The sequence below is a fragment of the Pseudochaenichthys georgianus genome, chromosome 7 (assembly GCF_902827115.2).
Source record: "Pseudochaenichthys georgianus chromosome 7, fPseGeo1.2, whole genome shotgun sequence".
NCBI classification, from domain to species: Eukaryota; Metazoa; Chordata; class Actinopteri; order Perciformes; family Channichthyidae; genus Pseudochaenichthys; species Pseudochaenichthys georgianus.
The window spans coordinates 30278361-30298727 of record NC_047509.1 but is presented as its reverse complement, the minus strand read 5'-3'; the positions used below and the strand labels follow the sequence as shown (position 1 = coordinate 30298727).

Here is a 20367-nt window from a genome sequence, read left to right as displayed (position 1 = left end):
TTTCAAAATGACCCTATAAGTAGCTTTTCTGAGTGTTTAGAACACATCACAAGTTGATGGCCATGGTCTGCAGTTTTTATTCTATTCTCACATGTAGAAAGGATTATAGTAAGTGATTTCAACCTTTATACTCTGTATGTACCAGTATACAAAGAGCAAATACACGTTTTGCAAATGACTGTACAGAGAAGCCAGGCTGATTCAACAGTGGATAAGAAATTGTTTATTTGACTTGAACATAATTACAAGGAAACCAAACAGTCTGCAACATTCTAGCTTCAGTGGTAACCGCTCTAAGTGAATCACACTCAACACAGGAGGTCATCTCAAACTGCTTTTTATTACATCTTAAATAACAGTACATTTTAATATAGTTTCTATCTTGCATCCAGCTTTCGGTTGTACACTGACTGACTTTAAAATTAAATACAAAAGGTGAAAAGGGAACAGTGGGGGTGCAGAGCTCTACAGTTATTTGATGGAGAAAGAGAGAAAAGGAAAGGGAATTTAATTAATTTTTAATATTTTTTATTTCATTTTATTTTTTGCCAACTCCAGGCCTAACGCACAATTACAGCACATTTTTTGTACAGAATGTCGCAGAGAAAAAACAGAATGGAAAAAAATGTCACTACTGCTAAAGAAAGAGCGTCTCTGTTTACAAGGAGAAGGGGAACAACAGAAAATTCTGCCATTCAGATGCTGCAAGATTTTTTTTTCATTTTTTATTAAAGGACAGAAAAAAACCTGTTATAAAATGTTTTTCTTTGTAAGTGGAATTTTTGTTTGCTACAGAAGGAATGACAATTGATTTGTTCCGTTTGAGATTGTGTATGTTTAGGTGAATGAATGTACGTATGCATGTGTGTACAATTTTAAACATTTACGTTACTTCTTAATTTGTGGAATCCCTCCCAAGTATGGACCGAGTAACCGTTTATGTTGCAGGGTTTGCTTCTCAAGTGCATAGCTTTGACATTTTAGTTGAATCATGTATGCACGGAGTAGCCAAAAAAGGAAAAAAAAGAGAAAAAGGAAAAAAAGAAAAATATAAATACCATTGTATTGATATATTCAACAGGTTATTTTCTTAAAGAAAAACATCAAAGGACTTAATTCCATATGCACCTTTTTAAGCAATTCTACAGCATGCGATTCTAAGAGATAACCCACCCATGGCAGACAACCAAAATCTTTTTTTTTTTCGTTTTTAACTTAAAAAGTTTCAATATCATTATTTTCAAACATTGATTTATACAACATGTCATTCACAGAGTAGTAACTGCATTTCCAAGCACGGAATGGGCACCTCTGTTAAAAGAGAAACGTCCGGATTGCAACCGGGCTAAAGTGGAGGTACTCCCTAACCCGACCAAATCACATCACCGGTCCCAACCACGAGCAACAGAAACCGGGAGAAAAACACTAAATTAAAGGAGAAAAAAACAAAAAAGGAATAAAAAAAGAGGGGCAGGTGGATTATGATCCGATGGGTTAATCTTCATCTGATTATTCTACACTGTCGCCAGACAAAAAAGGTGTAAGAACGGTTAAAATGGTTTTTTTGTTGTTGTAGTTTTTCGTTTTAAAAACGAGCATTCATTATCATAAACAGCATGTGCTTGGTTAGTTTACTTTTTTTCCTTTAGACATTATTCTATATATGCAAAGTTAAATTTTTGTGCAAACAAAGATTTTTGTGGACTACACTGAAAAAAACAAAACAGTAAAAGTATCATGGGGCTAAATATACAGAAGGGCCAGAAGTGGCTCGAGGACTCCCTGTTGAAGCTCAATTCTCTCGCTTTGTTCTCCAGTGGGATAAAGCTGGATTTAAAATGTCGTGATTTTCTAGTATTCCACTTAAAAACATTCTCTAAAATGTGTAAAGACTAGGAAATAAAACAAAGCTTTGATCCTCATTTTAAACATTACCTGACAGTTCGCTGATCTACTTCTCTTCGACGTAAAAGGAATAATGAAAACAATAAAAGAAACATGGCCAAAAAGCTATTAAGAGTTAGATCACTGTCGTGTAACAACCTTCGCTCAGAGCTGTGTGTGATGAGGAAACGTTTGTTTGGTGGCGGCGGCAGCGGTGGGGTGTTTGTATTTTCACTTACTACAATACCAGACCATGGTGATGGAGGAATGGACATTTTTCCGCTCCGTTTTGAAAACCACTAGATTCCTCAAACCTTTGTTTTTCTGTTTTTGTGTGTGTAGCTGAATGACTGACAGACAATTGTGCTCTTTTAAATGAGAAGGAGAGAAAGAGAGAATTTTTGCCCTTGATAGTTTTTTGGGGTGTTTGGAGTCAGTATCATGGTGTTTTTTGAAAAGATTGGATATGCAATAAAATTGAACATTGTGATGTTGGAATGGTCTTCCACTCAACTTTGGAGTCCAGATGCCATCTGGAAACAGATAAAAAAACACATTTAATCTTATTATTCAGAACAATCTGCCAGATAAATGTAAAATCATCATGTCGCCTTTAACATGTTTGATTAGCGAATACAGATATCCACAAAAAGCGAAATATAACAGCTCACATGTATATATCATTTGTGACCTAGGTCAAAAATAAATCACTGAGATCTGAAGAGGACATTCTGATGCGAAAAATAAAAGCTGGCATGGTAAAAAGATAGATGAAAAAACGTATAATAACAATTGCACCATGTGTGGTTGGGTCTGGGCAATATATCAATATTATATTGATTTAATGAAATTACACTAGGTTGTTTTTACCTGCTTAGGCCTTATAACTAAATTACTGATGATAATTCATCAAAAACCTCAGTGTAAAAATGTGTGAAAGCCCCAATTTTCCACCCAACAACATCTGTGTAAATTGTTGTGATGTATGATTTTGTTCATATCCCCCAGCCCTGATATTGTGATATTTGGTTTCTCTTTATATATTTCATGTTGCACCTTCATTCCAGACCCCCAGATGGCAGTCAGTAGCTGATGCTGTTTTTACACCACAGCTGCTTTCATACATCCCTCCTTTTCCCTCACCTTCAGACTCTAGTTCCAGATCTTGAGGAAGCTGTCCCAGGACCCTGTTGCCACGGCCATGCCATCGTCGGTCACGCCCAAGCAGCTCACCCGGTTATCATGACCGGCCAGGACACCTGCAGAGAGACACCAGAGGTTGAGACAGACAACTGGATAAGCACAGTTTGGAAAATAAGTAATTTAGTAACTGCGATTTGGATATTGCAAGTTTCTATTAATTGTGAACCCCTTTTTCAAACCACAAAGACCATTCCAGGTGCCACTGGCAGAGCTTTCAGACTAATTAAAAGGCCAATGCAGATAATCAATATCCCTCTCTCCAATGGATCAAATAAGAGACTATTTGAAATAGCCTGCTCAGATGTGGGTCTCCTCTGATCCCTGACCCACCCTCAGTCAATATCTGTAAAGTATTCATGCCTCCACAGGAGCTCCTCGCTGCTGGAGCAGGGGACGCCTGCTGCTCTCCAGAGATGTATAGAAATGCCTTCTATAACGGGGCAAAACAAACACGAGCATCTCTTCTGTCATGTCGAAATCACACTTGGAAAGAAAGCTCTTCCTGCTCAATACTTCTTAAAGGAAAGAGAGAGGTGTCACTTCTGCAGTGTGGAGGTCTCATGTAGTCTACTGTTTTGGGCAGATGCATAACTGATACAGCAGCAAAGACTGACCTGTTGCTCCTCGGTGCAAGTCGTGTTTGTAGGGACACATTACAAGAAGTTAAGGTCAGGTAAGGGTGTAACATCCTTTTGCCAATGTGATCACATCAAATTATTGTGAAAACAAATCTCTACAAATGAACCGTCATTAATATCAGGTTAAGTATTTTGGTAGGGAAACATAATATAGTATTTGTACAGGTCTGAATCCAATTTGCATTTCAGGCCATTACATTTTTATTCCCATTCCTCATTTTCAAAACTGAATGACTTCTGTCGGATACATTCTGCCACATATTCTGAACCAGACGGAGGAAGTGAAGCCATTCCTGTGCAGCTTTGGCTTTATGTTTAAGGCTTTTTCTGAATTTTGCTGAGTTACAAATCACCTTCAAAAACATGTCAGGTCTGATGTTTTTCTACTGACAATGATGTTCCAAATTTAGAAGAGTGTGATGGCCAAACAAGCTAACAATCCTCTTCCATCCCATCCTACTTATTCTTCTTCTGTTTTTCTTCCCCGTGTCCCAGAGTTGCCTTATGGCAAACACTAGTCGAGATGTCATGTGAGTTTTTTCAGCGAGTATAAATCTGTGAAATGTGAGGCTGCCAGGCAGTTGTACGGCAGTGTCTCCTATCGCAGCTCCTTCAGGGGGTCCAGCTGTATTCAGCGCCCTGAAGGAGGTCTTGTATCTTTTGACTTGGCCTGTACTACTCCGTAAACTCTTCACTACTAAGATTGGAAAAGTTTTGCTGCCTTAGTGATGTCGTTTTCTGACAGGTCATAGACTTACCAGCTGTCTAACCTTCCAGATAACGATATATACAATTGGAAATGTATGCTCAATAGGGCTGTCAGTCGATTAAAATATTTAATCGCATGATTGTCCATAGTTAATCGCAAATTAATCGCACATTTTTTATCTGTTCTAAATGTTCCTTAGAGGAATATTTTTCAAGTTTTTAATACTCTCATCAACATATGAGTTGACAAATATGCTTTATATGTGTGTTTATTATCATTTGAACAATGACAAATATTCTCATGAATATTAAACACAACAACCTCTGAACATTACAAATATACGCCTCAATTCAACCTGGAACCTCTCATACAATAATACAATACAAAGTGTGTGTGTGTGTGTGTGTGTGTGTGTGTGTGTGTGTGTGTGTGTGTGTGTGTGTGGAGAGAGACACTGTGATGGATCGTTGGAGCTATGTGCAACTCAAGGCATATGCTCAAACGGGAGCTGCAATCATGTTTCGCGCACTATCCGTGCTGAGTGTGCTGACTTTTCGTACAATGTCCCACTGTCTGGCTTCCTGTATCAAGTCAAGTGCGGCAAAATGTCGCTCCTCTGTTTTCATTGAAACAGCTCCTTATATCCGTTAGCGCAGCTAGCTAGCACCAGATGCTAACAACAGCAATATAAGGTCTCTCTCTCGCTCACTCGCTCGCCCCACACATACACACCCTCCCGGTCCTCCCGATGTCCAGTCAGGGCCTGCCGGTGAGCGTGGAAGTGTGGTCTGCCGCAAGCGGACGGCAGGAGCGGGGCTGTCAGCATCAGTTTGTAGATGGTATTTTAAACTCGATGCGCTCTGAAACTACGGGGCGGCCGAGGACAAACTTTTACGTCAAGAACTTGACAGCCCTAATACTCAATCATGAAAAAAGTCTTAGGAAAAGCATAAATGTGTAGAAAGGATCAAATTCAACTTCACAAACACATTTTTACAATGACATGCCCTCCAATAAACTTAATAATACACTTTAAGTAATAATACACTTTAAACTTCAGAATATCATGTTAAGCTGTTTGGTAAGAAGGATGGTTTGTGTTCGCCCTATAAGTCTAACTTTCCAAAACCAATAAACGGAAAGCCACGCCCACTTTCTGAAGCTTCTGGTCAGTTGCGCAGAGGTGTGAAACAAAGAGCTCTAGCTATAAATTAGTTCTCCACATTCCTCACGTTTTTAAGTTCCTCCGTGTCTGCGTACTACATCTTTAGAGTGCACCGATCAGCTTTAAAGGAAGGACTGTGGTGATTTGAACAGTGGCCGCACAGATTTGCTCAGTTTCTTCCAACACCTCCACTCCACATTTTTGACTGAGTCTGACACCGAACTCTGACATTTACTGCTGGTCAGTCAGACAGCTCAAAGTGCTACTGTAAAGGAGCCGACCTAGTAATGTGGACTTCATGACGCATATTGAATATTGTCCTGCAGAATAATAAACAATACACCATTAATAGCTTGAGTCAATAGACTGGACTTATTCACCATCAGCAGCTAAAGCGCTCTTTGCAAAAAGAGAATAACTAAGAAAACCCAATTTCCTGCTAAAAATGTGTCGAGTCCAGTTTTCACAGAGATGTATTGTGTGTATAGTGTCTCACCTGCGCGGTCGGCCTTCAAAGTGTCCCAGACGTTGCAGTTGAAATCGTCGTAGCCGGCCAGCAGTAGGCGGCCGCTCTTGGAGAACGCCACGGAGGTGATGCCGCAGATGATGTTGTCGTGTGAGTAAACCATCAGCTCCTGGTCGGCACGCAGGTCAAACAGCCGGCAGGTGGCGTCGTCTGAACCCGTGGCAAAGGCGTTGCCGTTGGGGAAGAACTGCACAAAAAGAGTTATTTGTGAGTACATTTGTTGTTGTCCTTAGGTGGCGTTACAGTAACTTGCCACACCCTTTTCTGCACTATGTTTACCAAAGCTTAGATATGTTCATTGCTTCTGAAAGAGCAATAATGACTTTGTGCAAAACCATGAACTCCTGGTCTTTCGTTTTGAATCATACATATGCAGCAGTTCGGTCAAATGCATTGATGCCTTGAATGATTTGAGACTCGAGACCCTGATACAATGAGTTTATAACATGTAAGAGTGTGTGTGTGTGTGTGTGTGTGTGTGTGTGTGTGTGTGTGTGTGTGTGTGTGTGTGTGTGTGAGGCCTTACGCAGATAGCGTTGATGTCCGACTCATGGCCAGTGAAGGTCTGTCGGCACATTCCTTCTCTGATGTCCCAGAGCTTGGCCGAGGCATCGCAGGCTCCGGACACAAACAGCCTGGTGTCGGGCGCCAGAGAGAGACTCATGACATCACCGGTGTGACCGGCGAATGTGGTCGTCTGCTGACCGGTCTCGATGTCCCACAGAGCGCTGCGAGGGAGCAGAGAGAACTGTGTAAGAGAACTGTCGCAAAGTGCAAAACAACGCTGTGAAATATATAAGAGGTGAATATTTGAGGGTGAGCTGTCTGACGTCCGTCTGGTCGAAGCAGGCCCAACACCTGGGGCTTTGAAGCTGACTAAGAATCTCTATAATTCTAAAAATAAGAATCTCATAATGTAAATATATTTGGAATGGAAAAATAAAAATTAATAATCGAGTTCATATCTTTGATGAAAAATGGGAAATATGGGCAAGGTATAGAACAGGCAGTATTACTAATGATCATCCATTAAGATAACATGCCACATCTTTTTGATCTGTTATCCCCTAATTATACATTTTAAATAGATGTTTATCATTTTCTTTCCCTTTTTTTCCTTGCAAAAATATTTTAACTTCATTTTATTTCCTCCCAAATGCCCTGTCATGATATCATTTTCTAAAAGTGAAAGAATATAGAAGAAAAGAAAAAAGAAATATATGGAAAAAAAAAATACAGAAGAAAATAAAACTTATTTCCAGAAAACGTATTTACAACCAAAAACATTTGAAATATATAATGTTACATTTTTTGGGTTTCCTTTAATGTTAGACAGATGACTGTTGATATTTCTGGGGCGGTAGTTTGTGGGGGTGTAGTCTCAGGCTGCAGTAACACAACTCACCAGGTGGTGTCTCCAGAGCTGGTGACGATCTGGTTGTCATCCAGGAAGCGACAGCAGGACAGGTAACCTGAAGGAAATCAGACACACGACTGAATAACTCACTCCTGATGGACAGTCTTTCCTACAGCACTCATATCCTTACGGTTTGCCCAGAGAAAGAAATGATACTCCCATATTCTCCTCACACCCAGCACAGTGTTACGTGTGTGTGAGATGATTTGTCTGATCATCTCATAAACCGGAAAGAAAGAAAAGCTGTATGGTATACACATCGCTCCTGACTTCCATAATTCATCCTTCACTAGCAGGCAGAGTGATTCACCCCTAACTATAGGCGAGGGAACTAGAACTAAAATGCTGACACACTTCCTGCATCATGTGACACTGATCAGATGAATGCTCCTTGCCTAAGAGCTCAACACTTTCATTAGTTAGAGCCGGGATACAGCGCGACCAGCTCCTGTTCTTTCTGAAGGAAGACACAACATGTGACTGGCATCTCTCTGGTGTATAAATAACACAAGGCTTACACCACTACATGAGGCCAAAACAATGCCAGACATCAATACTACACTGGCTCTGGGCGGGATCTTTTCTTCACAGAAGGAGAGAAACCGATTGAAACTTGAGTGTGAAAAACAAACCGTCTCCAGAAAAGTGCTCCGTCATGACAACAGGACATTTGGTATAAAGCAGTGCACACTAGGTACATTCACTCAAGTACTGTTCATGAGTGCAAACTTGAAGTACCTGTACTTTACTTATTTATTTATTATATATATATGTATTTTCTTTTCATGGCACTTGCCTACATTTCAAAAGGGTCATACTTAACTTTTTCTTCACTAAATCACATTTAAAAAAGGGTTCGTCAAATATTACGTTTGTTTTTTTACTAAAGTAACCCACAGTTTCAACAGGAACACCTCAACGATTAGAAAATACAATTTACTAACATTTAAGTCATCTTTGGGTTTTTAATTTGATCTTTATTCTAGATGTTTCTGAATTTTTCACTGATAACTTAGAAAAAATCTAATGATTACATTTTTTTACGAAAGTTACATCTTCAATGCATCACTTGCATAATAATTGTTACAGTGTTTTACTTGAGGATCTGAATGCTTCCTCTATCACTTCCAGTAGTGCATATTATGGTTAGTAAATATTAACAGAGACTACTGTTTGATGAATTAATGATTCCTTCAAGTATTAAAGACAACTATACTTGTGCCATAGAGGCTTTACCATCTCCACTTGGAGACTAATTCTGTGGGAAGCATTAAATAGTACATATTGACGACTAAGTCCAAATATGATCTGAGCCTGGAGAAAATCCTGGGAATGATGGGTAATTGTGTCCGGGCCTACCTGTGTGTCCGGCCAGCTCGCGGCTGACGCGCACATTTCCCTCGCGGGTCTTCAGGTTGTAGATGGAGCAGATGTTGTCCAAGCCACCGCAGGCGACGTAGTTCCCAGAGGGGGCGTAGGCGCAGGTCATCACCCAGGAGGAGCGCAGCGGGATGGCATGGACCTGGAGGAGAGGGGAAGATTTAATATTAGATATTGTGTGGCGACAGACGGGAGGGAGAGAGGCGGGCATGTGGCCGAGTCTGCCCGCAGTGTTTAATAGCATCACACAGCACCCTCTTAATTCTATAAGGAACTCCGCACAATGAAACAAGCCGCAGGACGTAAACACTTGTTGACTAACAGAAAAAGTTGGCTAGCTTACTAAATTCAAAGTCTTTTTACTATTTGGAAATCTAGTAATAGTCATACAACAACCATACAGTTTTGTTTTGAAATAAAATGTTGATTTGTAGTGGTGCATAATCACAGAACATCCACTCTTCGACTGCAACTGATTTGAAGTCCTTACACAACCATAAAAGCTGAATGAGCCGCAGTGTGAGTCGAATGGGAAAACACAAGAATAACACATCATTGAGATTGTTTGGAAAAAGCTGTTTTTACCTTGTTTGTGGTGTAGCTGTCCCAAATAATGAGTTTGCCGTCCTGGGAGGCACTGACCAAAAGCCTGATGAGAAAAAGAAAACAATGCTCAAACTACGGAACAAATTCTCTTTTCTATTATTTGGAAAAGGTAGTTCATCACACTTGATTTGCTAACCTCAGTAACACACATGTCTGTCATTGACACACAATGCAAGGGTATCGTTCCTTTAACTTTTGGTACAACATATAAAAGCTTTAATTGACCTGTATATCAGATACATATGTAACCGCATTATTTATAAAGGGGGCTATTAAGCTCATTTTCAGGTTTCATAAATATATACTATGCTTCTACTGTGACATGTTTCCATGCTTTAATGTTCAAAAAGCTCTTTATTTTTGAAGAAAAGGAGAAACTCCCCCTGGAGGGAAAAGGGAAAACCCCGAACAGCATAACAGGGCCCCTTTGAAGATTTGCTGCATCAATATCACGGTAATAAACAAAATGAACAGTACTGATCTTATACATGTAGAAAAGTGAGGCAAACCAATTCAGTTTGTTGTAAGTATATAAAAACAATAAGTACTTTCAAGACTATCTATTTACTTTATTTGTTTTAACTCCATCAAAATCATAACCGTGGTTAGCACAGTGACTCCAGCAGGAATGATTATAAATCCTGTTTTGTTCTCAGGTGCCTCTGCGGCTGTGCTCTGCTATCTGGGTGACTCCAACAAGAGTAACCACAGCGACGGGCCCAATACACACAGGACCAGTCAGAAGAGTGAGCACAGCAAGGCCTGCTGGGACTTTTCAAATCCTAACTACCTCTTGCATGTGCACACTGGCAGATAATAAGTCAGGGACTGAGTGGCCTGTGCTGGGAGTTCCCGTCGAAAAGCAGATGAAGCACATTGTCTAATTTCCCAGCATTAGAATGAACACACGATGATCTCAAAGCCAGGCATCCTCAGATTTGGCCTCACATCTAAGTTCCCGACAATGTGATCAAGAGAGTAATTGCTTAGAGTAATTTGTCATTGTTATCGATGTACTTTTTGTGATTTATTTTTCTTGTAGACATCCTTAAAAAAAAAAACATGTTATAATAGTTGCTTCTTTTTTACAACTTAAATCAGGGTTGCAGGATTAAGCAGAAATAACTAATAGCGGTTATATTAACGCGATAGGATAGGCGACTTTATTATTATTATTATTTATTTTACCTCCCGCTGCCTCAGCAGAGCTAATAAAATCATAAAGGACAGCTCTCACCCGGGTCACAGACTGTTCTCTCTCCTGCCTTCTGGGAGGAGATACAGGAGCTTCAAGTCACGGACAAACAGACTCAAAAACAGTTTCTACCCCTGGGCCGTCAGGCTGCTCAACCACCACACATAATAATAACTGTAACCATTCTCACACATACACACACTTTTAATGCACTTTATATACTATTTTTTTATGTCAATATTTTTAACTATTTATTCCCCCGTATGATTGTATGTCCTATTGCTGTGTTTTTTGGTGTTATGTATTTGTTTGTATATTTTTTGCACACCGGGACAGAGTTGCACTCTGCATCTCGTTATACTTTGTGTATAGTAACAATAAAAGGCTTTAACTTTAACTTTTAACTTTAACTTTATGGGAAACAAGACATTATTCAAAATATCATTTTTAAATATATGAATCTCGTTAGAAATGTTTTGCCTTTACCAAATGTTGTGCTTACTGATATTTGAATGTGACACTTGTCCATATTGGGATTTTGATAACACGATTCATTGTGCAGCCCTAACTTAGTTGTTATGTTTGCACAATTATAAACCATAGCAAACGCCTCGCAAATGTAAATACACCTGATTCTCGTCAGAACAGAGCGCTGACATGTTTGGAAAGGCATGATTTTTATATCTTTGAATCAGTGTGTCGCTTTTCACGCCTCAGGTCTGTTTGAGTAACTGTGATGCTGTCAAGTGAGATAGGCAAACACAAGGAGTGTTTATTTGGCTGAAGTGAATCGTAGCAAATGAGTAATACACAAGATCCACAATGTCCGTCTCTAATAGTGGCCATTGTGAAATGGCTACACTCTAGAAACACATGGCAACTGTAACAGGAGCAGTATTATATCAGTGGCATGAGATATGACTCACTGAGTTCATGATGTTCGAGGTTATCAAGTTCAGTAGTAATCATTCAAGCCCCGCCCCCCTTTTAATCGACCATAACTGCGATGTCATATTTCTCTAGAGAGCATTGAAATAAAACTAAAATGGTACAAACAATCTCTTCCCTTATTATATAAGGGGACTATTTATATATTATTTTTGAGTAAAGATGAACACTGAATCATTACATTCTGCCTTGAGTCATAAGTTGGGACCTGACTGAACGGTTGTTTGCACAAGAGTGGACAATCATTATCTGCGGTTACACTAAATGTATGCTACAATTTGACAGTTACATTAAATGATAATACTACAACTACAAAGTTCTGCCTTCAAAACGATTTATCTTTGGATCTGACTGTGAGATCCTGAACATTTAACTTGATGTTACTGGTTCACGAGGGGGAAGTGGAACTAACTGCTGCTTTTCTTTCTCAAAGTGTTGGAAAACCCACCACAGACTGAAGCCAAAGCAGTGTCTCCTCGGGGATAATAATAGCAGACTTAGCCTAAACTGTGGTCCAAATTTTTTTTCATGTGACCTGGGTGGCTGAATCTCCGTAGGTAGTCTGATAAATACCCCCCCCCCCTCCAAATCCTCTGGGCAGTGAAACATTAACAGATGAAAGAAACAATCAGGAAGCGCTGACAGTGGGTAAACACACTGGTGGACTTTTTTTCCGCCGTACAACTGAAGGGACGGTGGGTCTCTGTGGACAGACTCACAGCGGCACCACAGTCATTAACTTTCTGCTCGCTGCGGGGAGGTTTATGAGAAGATAGGAGTGCTTTATCTATCTTATAATCTAGTCTCAACACGGCTCTAACAAGAGGCCATTTTGAGTATTTCCCCTACCCACATACCCCACCCCCAATGCACACAAACACACTGCGTAGTAGAGACGCTGGAACAAATGAATGCATTACCCACTGTGCACGTGTTCCAATATTTTACTTGTAAGATTTAGTATTGGTAGTGTTAATAAAAAAAGAATAGCTTCAATAATTTGTTTTTGGATGGTAGAGTGAGTTATTGTGGGATTTCATGACATGACGCAGACCCTCAGGAGCAGTAACCAGCACAAAGGCAGTCAAGCTCGCTTTTATATCCACTTCCTGTTTTCAGGCTGGGCTAATGGGATGAAATATTTAGTGAATGGACAGAATGGAGTTGAATGAGATTACCTCGAGTCAGTGCCCCAGTGCATGGCATAGATTTTAGCCAGATGGCCCCTCAGTGTCCGTCTAGTACGCATCTGAATTCGGCCAACAGGGTCGATGTTAGCTGTGATCTAAACGGGGATAAGATGAGAAAACTCTGAGACCAAAATGCATTTTTACTGCTCTTTACAGAAAGCAATCTTCACCACTCACAAATAAACATCAAAGTGTATTTTAGTTCATTTTATGATATATCTGAACGTAACGTTGAGTGAATACCATGTTTAAAACACGTTTCTTACCTGAGACAGGGTAGCATCCGCACACGCTTTCCTGGCATCCTGAAACACAACATCAGTCAGTTAACCATCTGTGAATCAGGTTCTGGATTTTGAACCTGTATACTTTTGATCACGAACCAACAAACCAAATTATATTTATAGTATATAGCAAGTATACTGAAACATATATAGCTATTGTCATGGGGATACAATAATAAGATCGTGTTTACCTCTTCTTAGACATAAATAATTAATATCATAATGTCGTTTAAAAGCCAATGGGCTCTTTGTTAATACAAATATGAAATAAACTATTACAAAGCAATACAAGTGAGAACAATTACTGCTTAACTCTGCATTATAACAACTAAGATTTGTATTAGGTTGCATATCAGTACAATGATGTTAATGGGAACACTGTACAGCCTTGAGCAGCGATGTGAAATACAGTACAGTCGCTTCTGGTGGAATATTATTAGGGAGGCGTGTGGTGCAGTGGGTTGTGCGTTGGGATTAGGGGGTCACAGGTTCAAACCCCACTGCAGTCAGCATGTCGTTGTGTCCCTGGGCAAGACCCTTCACCCCAAAGTGCTCCTGTGGGGATTGCCCACAGTATTGAGTATGTAAGTCGCTTTGGATAAAAGCGTCTAACAAGTAACATGTAATGTAATAATTATCATCAAACTTTAGTCTTTGGTGGCTGATTTACACATTAGCCCAGCCTGAAAGCAATGATTTTTAAAGTTGAAATAAAATAGACATGTGTTATGAAGGAAACAAAAACTAAAATAGGGCTGGGTGATATGGATAAAATCAAATATCACAAAATGGTTGACCAAACATGTCAGTATCCATATTTTGACCATATTGTTGGGTTCACTATTGGTGATTTCAGAATGTTGATAAATAACCACTAGTGGATAAGTGGGTAAAGGAAAATAATATAACAGCTAGATTACGTTACTGTAATGCCTTTGAAGGAGAAAAGGGCCACACTTCTTTCATATATTGATATTTGTAACAATATTTGAAATCCAACACGACAGGGTTTTGTCTAAACCTGGTAACAGGGGCGCTACTTTTGGCGCACGCCCTCATATCAAAATGCAGATTTTCCACTGTAAAATGTTTAGGTGATGCCAGAAAACACTATTATCTGCTTTTTAAAAGCGGTATAATTACTCCAAAAATACATAAATCATGTCAAATAGACCGACAGACGGCAGAGACAGCTTTGTTTTTACGAAGCTCTGAATAAAGAGTGGATTGATGTGCGGTCGGTCTGCCGGTGCAAGAGAGGCAGGCAGCAGGCTTACACTGAAACTGTGATTTCTGAATTAGATTGTTTCTGTTACTGCCCTTTTCTATGAAGAGGAAGTAAAGAAACCGTAACTCTGGATTGACTTATTGTTTGAGGTTCAATATATGACTCAGCAGCTTAAGACATGAAGATACTATTATTTTCTGCTTCGCTCTAATTCACTATTTTCACCGGAAAGTGGGCGGGGCATTAGCATCAGCGCCCTCATACTATATTTTTCTAGAAAAACCCCTGAACATATATTTGTACCCTGAGTGATATAATATCGACATATTGCCCAGCTCTAAGCTCTGAATGGCTTAACTGATTTCATTTGTGCTTTATCTTAATGTCAAGCAATTTAGAAGAAGCATTCAAATGGGCGTTTTTCAATGAGAAATCTGCTTTACCAACACCAGATGGAATATCAGTCCCTGAGGCAAACATATTGAAAGACAAATGTAAATCTGGATTTGTATAGTAAGCGAACAATATGAGGCAGACTTGAGGAGATTGAAGGACTTACTCTGATCTGGTTCTTGAGCTGCTCAGCCTCCTGGCGTAGCTGATCCAGTTCACTCATTTTCCTCTTCTAATGGTGTGCTTCGCTCCGCCGCCTAGTCTCTTTCTGATCTGCAGGAGAAGAAGAAGACACATGAGGGTCAACAAACATAACCAGATCCTTTTCATTTCATGTTGGCGGGATCACAAACATTTAAACATTCAAGATTCTGGTTAAAGTGTAAAGGCATTGTAGTCGTTTGTGATGAATTTATGGACATGGCTACTTGAGGACCATATAGTGCGTCTTAAATCCATCCTGTAAGGCCCAGACAAAGTCGCAGGGAATCACCGCAGCCTAACACTTTCTAGACGGCTCGAGACTCGTTCTTGCCAGCTTGAAACAGTTACCTAGCAACAAGCACTGTGTAGCTACTTTAGGCTTAAGATAATAATGTTGAGGATAATGTTGGAATTGTTTTCTCCCCCTCTCTCTTACAAACAATAGCGAACACCTTGGGCGAAGAGCTGGCCACACCAACATTTCTTAACAGATTAGGCAAAAAATATGATTTAAAAAATCTCTGCGTTTAGGGAGCAATACCTTACTGAGAGTCAAAAGAAGCAAGGATTACGGGTCCAGAAAGCGGTCCAAAAAGTAAGCTTGGGTTTGGATGCTCTACTGGGACCCGAGGTGCTACGCTGGTTTGAAGAAGCTATCAACGCTCTGGCCTCTGGGCTCTAAACTCTCCTCCAATGTCATCCCTGTAATCCCGGGACACAGTTGATTCAGCTCCTCCAGGCAAATCCGGTTAAGACAAAACCTGCTGATGATCCTAAAAGCAGTGGCTATCCCGCTGACCCCAATCCTCTGGTCGACGCCCTTAGCGCTGACACTTTCACTCTACATGGAAAGAAGACAGATTCTAATGAAATTATTGGTGTAAATGCACGTCTACCAGTTAGAGGGTCTTTGGTTTGATCCTTAGCACCTGTAGTCAACACGTCAAAGTGTCCTTAACCCCAAATTGTGACACTAAACCCCAAATTGCTCTCAAAGTCAGGTCTATGGTAGTAAATGTATGCAAGTTTCTGTGGACAGGCTAAATACCATGTCATGCATATACAATAAAAACAGTATGGTTACAATTAAGACCTCCTGCTCACAGGTGAGCCTCAAGTTCCTTCTGCCACGACAAACTACCTTCACTTTCAGAACAGGAAACACATCAGTGCCAATCTGTCGAATTCAAGCCAACAACGGTTCCATTTGTTTCGCGAACACACCTTACCTCCCTGTCTCTCTGGGTTTCGATATAGGTCCTTTGTCCTGGAGAGTGTGGCGACCTTCTAAATGAATACCTTATCCTTCAAGCGCCTGACATCTCAATAGCTACCTGATTGGCCAGAGCTGCGAAATGGGTCTGCATGCAAGGCTCCTTAACCCCTAATCTTCGAGATAAACAAATCTCGTGGTGATATCCAAGCTAATTCTTGTCTGGTCTGTGATAGCCCTCTTTGTGAAGGAGGTAATGTAACTTCACCAGGAGACTTTTCAACAAAAGCCATCAGCTGGTCAACAGACTTTGGAAGCTGAAAAATGCAACCCGGTAACACGTGGACATTTGGAAATGGGGTACTGGGGCTAGGACATGTTCCGCTGATTAATGAAGTCCATCCTATAGGCTGCAGTGTGTAAATAACTCAACTACAACACTTCTACTGCTGACAATTCTTCCTTCAAACTAAATGATTATTACATACACAACCAAAATGACCATAAACTTGTATTAGAAAATAAGACACATTTTTCATGATTTTTTTATGTCTTATTCCATGTTTTTGCCTTTATTTTTCCAATTGAAATGCCACGGGAAGTTACAACAGCATGTTAAAGACATGGATGTGAGGTTTTTAGTTTTTGCCAGATATTGCGTTCTTGACAATGCTGTGGATTTTTTTGTGATTTAGAATATTTCGATGTAAACACAAGCCTTGTGGCCGGTACAACATGCCAATAACATCCAGTCTGTGTGCAAGCAAGCAGTGATTGTCCCAACTTTGAATGACAATGTGGCCGAGGAGATACACGGTATACTCTTTGCTGGTTAGTTAGTGGCTTAGTCAAGTGTTTGACAATTTGTCTGGAAATCATAAGGTCACATCACATTAACAAGTTATTTGGTTATGGTTTTCATTCGTCACTAGTAGATATATAAACTGGTGGTACAGAATGTACCATTAACTTACAGGGTGTTTAAAAAAGCAACACAGCGCATGTTTTTGTAGATAAATAAACATAACCCAACATATTAGTCAAAGGCTTGTTATATTTCCGCAGTGGCTATTAGTATTAGAGGTGTTATTCAGAGGACTGTTTCTCCCTGCGTTGGGAGTATAGAAACCGCTGGCAGCCCAGCAGATAGAGCCTCGACTTCGTTGCCTTCTCTTTCTGCCAGCTATTTTTAGAGAGGTGGTGGGGGAGGAGGAGGAGGAGGAAGAGAGCGAGAGAGGGGAGCAGACTTCACATTTTCCAGCCACTCCTATCAGCTCCGACATCTCGAGCACAACACAGTGACAAGCAGAGAGGAAGTGTAATTTGACTCCACATACACACTTTATTGGTATTTCTCGTTTCGCCAATGATCATGCGTGCAGCATTCGTGTTCACACCATACAGAGATTTTTCGGTGAGCTAGATGTGGTTTTAAATCAGAGGACAGTTCTGCGGAGCTTTCTTACACAGATGAGAAAAAGAAAGTGAGCAGACTAAGAAAAGTGCATTCGTACATATAGGTTTTTTAACCCTCAAATGGATACTTTTCACTATTCCATTCATTATCTATTTCAAAAGTGGAATTTATAAAAAGATTGCCAGGAATCTACCTTTGAACAACTATTTCCATAGTTCGGAAACCATAACGCAATTTGACAATATGTCAAACCTCGTCGCCCAATACATCTAATATTATTAAATGATTTGCAGATATAATAGTTGACCTCTGATAACTACAAAAAAAAGGCAATTTCTATTCTCACTTACCTGAATTATATATTTTTTAAGTTTTATATAGCTGAGGACAACTTAATGAAGAACAAAAAAATAAAAGAGGGCTACATGAGAAGCGTGAGAGGTTATAAATCACAGGATGGTCTAGTAGTCCAGTGGTTCTCAAATGGGGGTACGCGGACCCCTAGGGGTACGTTGGAGTACTGCATGGGGTACGTGAGATTCATTTTATGTTAATGAAAAAACAATATAATTAATTAGGGGTGTAACGGTTCACAGAAGTCACGGTTCGGTTCGTACCTCGGTTTGGGGGTCGTCCGAACCGTGACGTACGGGTCGAATACGGATACCGTTACACCCCTATAATTAATACATTTAAACAAACTACTAATAGTAGATGAACTATTTTATTCAAAGGTTTACAGTAATTCTGGATAATAAAATGGGAAAAATAAACGGGGTGCTCTCTTTTCTTCTCCCTCTCCTGACAGCCCGTCAGTATCAGGCTCAGGCAGCTCGCTGAAGAACCTGTAATAAGTGACCCGACAGTAAAGAATAAACATATTTTATAACTACAGGGGTAGACATTAAGTGCCGGTGGAATTGTATTATCACTGGCCCCACCATTGTAACCACAATGCAATCGTCCACCCAAAAAAAATTGACTAATAATGAAGAAAATGAACACATTTGTTGCAATAGTAGCCTAATTTATGCACCAACTACATTACTACTTGTACTACAAACATTTGAATAATCAGTTCTTCCTCATTTTCCTCAATTGTTCATATTTGGTTTATTAAAATAATGATATTGTGGTCATTGTTAAAAAATGTCTGCTATTATTATGAGTATTATTATTTGTATAATGCACTTTCTGGCTTCTTGTCATTAGGAGTTAGAAATGTAATGGCCATGTAATTGATTTGATTAGAACCTTCATTATTCTAAACTGCTGGACATTTCGCCAATACCTTTATATTGTCTACTCTTCACTTACTTGTCAGCATAGGTCGGCATTGATGTACAGAGCAGACAGAAGACCTTGTTTATATTGGCATTATATTGAGAGGTGCAGCCAGTGACGCGTCCTAAAACCAGGAAGAAGCTGGTGGTTCCCTCGACAAAAAGCATGGGATTTCTCCACAGGGTTTTTGGAAAATAGCTGGAAATAAGGTCTGTGGAAAACTAACCTGTTTGATAAATGCACGTTTTGTTCAGCCGGATATTCTCCACATGTCTACCCTACTTTTATAATTTTCGAATCATAAATCTAATCGATAGATTATAAAAAAGGGTTTTAGGACGCGTCACTGCACCACTCTATAGAAGCCAACTCCATCGATCAAGCTGGCTGAAACTTTCTCTCCCTCTTCTTCTCATGCTCCCCGTCACTCTCCTTTAACTCCTCCGGTGACTTTCTTTTATTTGAAGATAGTTTTTTGTACGGTGCTTGGCCGGTTACCGCTGGTATTAAAAAACATGTTGGCGAATGGTTAGGTGGCGCGATAGTCTGTAGTGAAGGAGCGCGCTATCGCTCACAGGAGCCTGCTCGCGCTGTGCTCCGCAGCAAACAGCTGTTTGCTTTTCCCCCCCCCAACAACGACAACCGACTCACGGAACGCTATGTTGTAGCATTAATAAACGAAACAATTTAACTAAATTGCTAGTCCAAATACCTATACCACAGGACGTTTTTTTTAGTGGCCCCGAGCGGGCAAGTGGAAAGCACGTTATGCTGGCCCGGGGTGTCTAAATAGTAGGGTTGGGGTATCGTTTGAATTTCCCACGATTCTGATTCCGATTCTACTTTTCGATTCCAGTTCTTAACGGTTCTCAATTCCGATTCTTTGAGGGGCAGGGTTAAAAAAAAATGATACATGCTTCTTCCACCAAAAAAAATTACATTTATTCGAGAAACTTTTACACAGGTTAGTTTACAGTAATATTCACATTAATCGGTCTGTTTATATTCACTGCTATGTAACTGTAACCTGAGAACCACTGAAGCTACAACAGTACAACTTTTAAAGGACCCCCCCCCCCATTTAAAAACAGTTCTTGTTGAAGAAATGTTTGAACATTTTAAAGTAAATGCTTCAATCTGGTGCACTTTAAGCAGAATTACTAGAGACTAGATCTAGTAGGCCTACAACTCTAAAAACCCATATGAAAAAGATCGGTTTACATTGTAATAATTAAATAAGTATGTGAACATAACCAATAACCTACCATAGCCAATAACAAATACATGCAACGTATTTTAGTTTTGTTGTTCATTCATATCTTATTTACTATTTATTTATGCATATTTTTTTATCTCTCCAGTCTGGTTTACTGTCCTATAGTATACATTGGAATGATTTCAAACCTGTTTTATCCCAATAATTATAAAGGAGTGCCTTGGAAATATGTGTTTACATAAATTGTGATCAAACCGTTTGAGACCC

At 39.8% G+C, this 20367-nt stretch overlaps 1 protein-coding gene across 2 annotated transcripts in view; it reads right to left on the bottom strand.

Moving 5' to 3' along the window:
• Positions 1-197: 197 nt before the first annotated feature.
• gnb1a (guanine nucleotide binding protein (G protein), beta polypeptide 1a) overlaps positions 198-20367 on the bottom strand; it is a 44659-nt gene continuing 24489 nt past the window's right edge. For both annotated transcript variants that reach the window (XM_034086323.2, XM_034086324.2), the window contains exons 2-11: positions 14933-15039; positions 13128-13166; positions 12850-12956; positions 9508-9571; positions 8902-9064; positions 7531-7597; positions 6652-6853; positions 6096-6312; positions 3028-3143; positions 198-2417 (exon numbers count right to left, since the gene is read on the bottom strand). In XM_034086323.2, the coding sequence (XP_033942214.1) occupies positions 3037-3143; positions 6096-6312; positions 6652-6853; positions 7531-7597; positions 8902-9064; positions 9508-9571; positions 12850-12956; positions 13128-13166; positions 14933-14989 (1023 nt within the window). In that variant the 5' untranslated portion in view covers positions 14990-15039 and the 3' untranslated portion in view covers positions 198-2417; positions 3028-3036. The remainder of the gene's footprint in view (positions 2418-3027; positions 3144-6095; positions 6313-6651; positions 6854-7530; positions 7598-8901; positions 9065-9507; positions 9572-12849; positions 12957-13127; positions 13167-14932; positions 15040-20367) is intronic.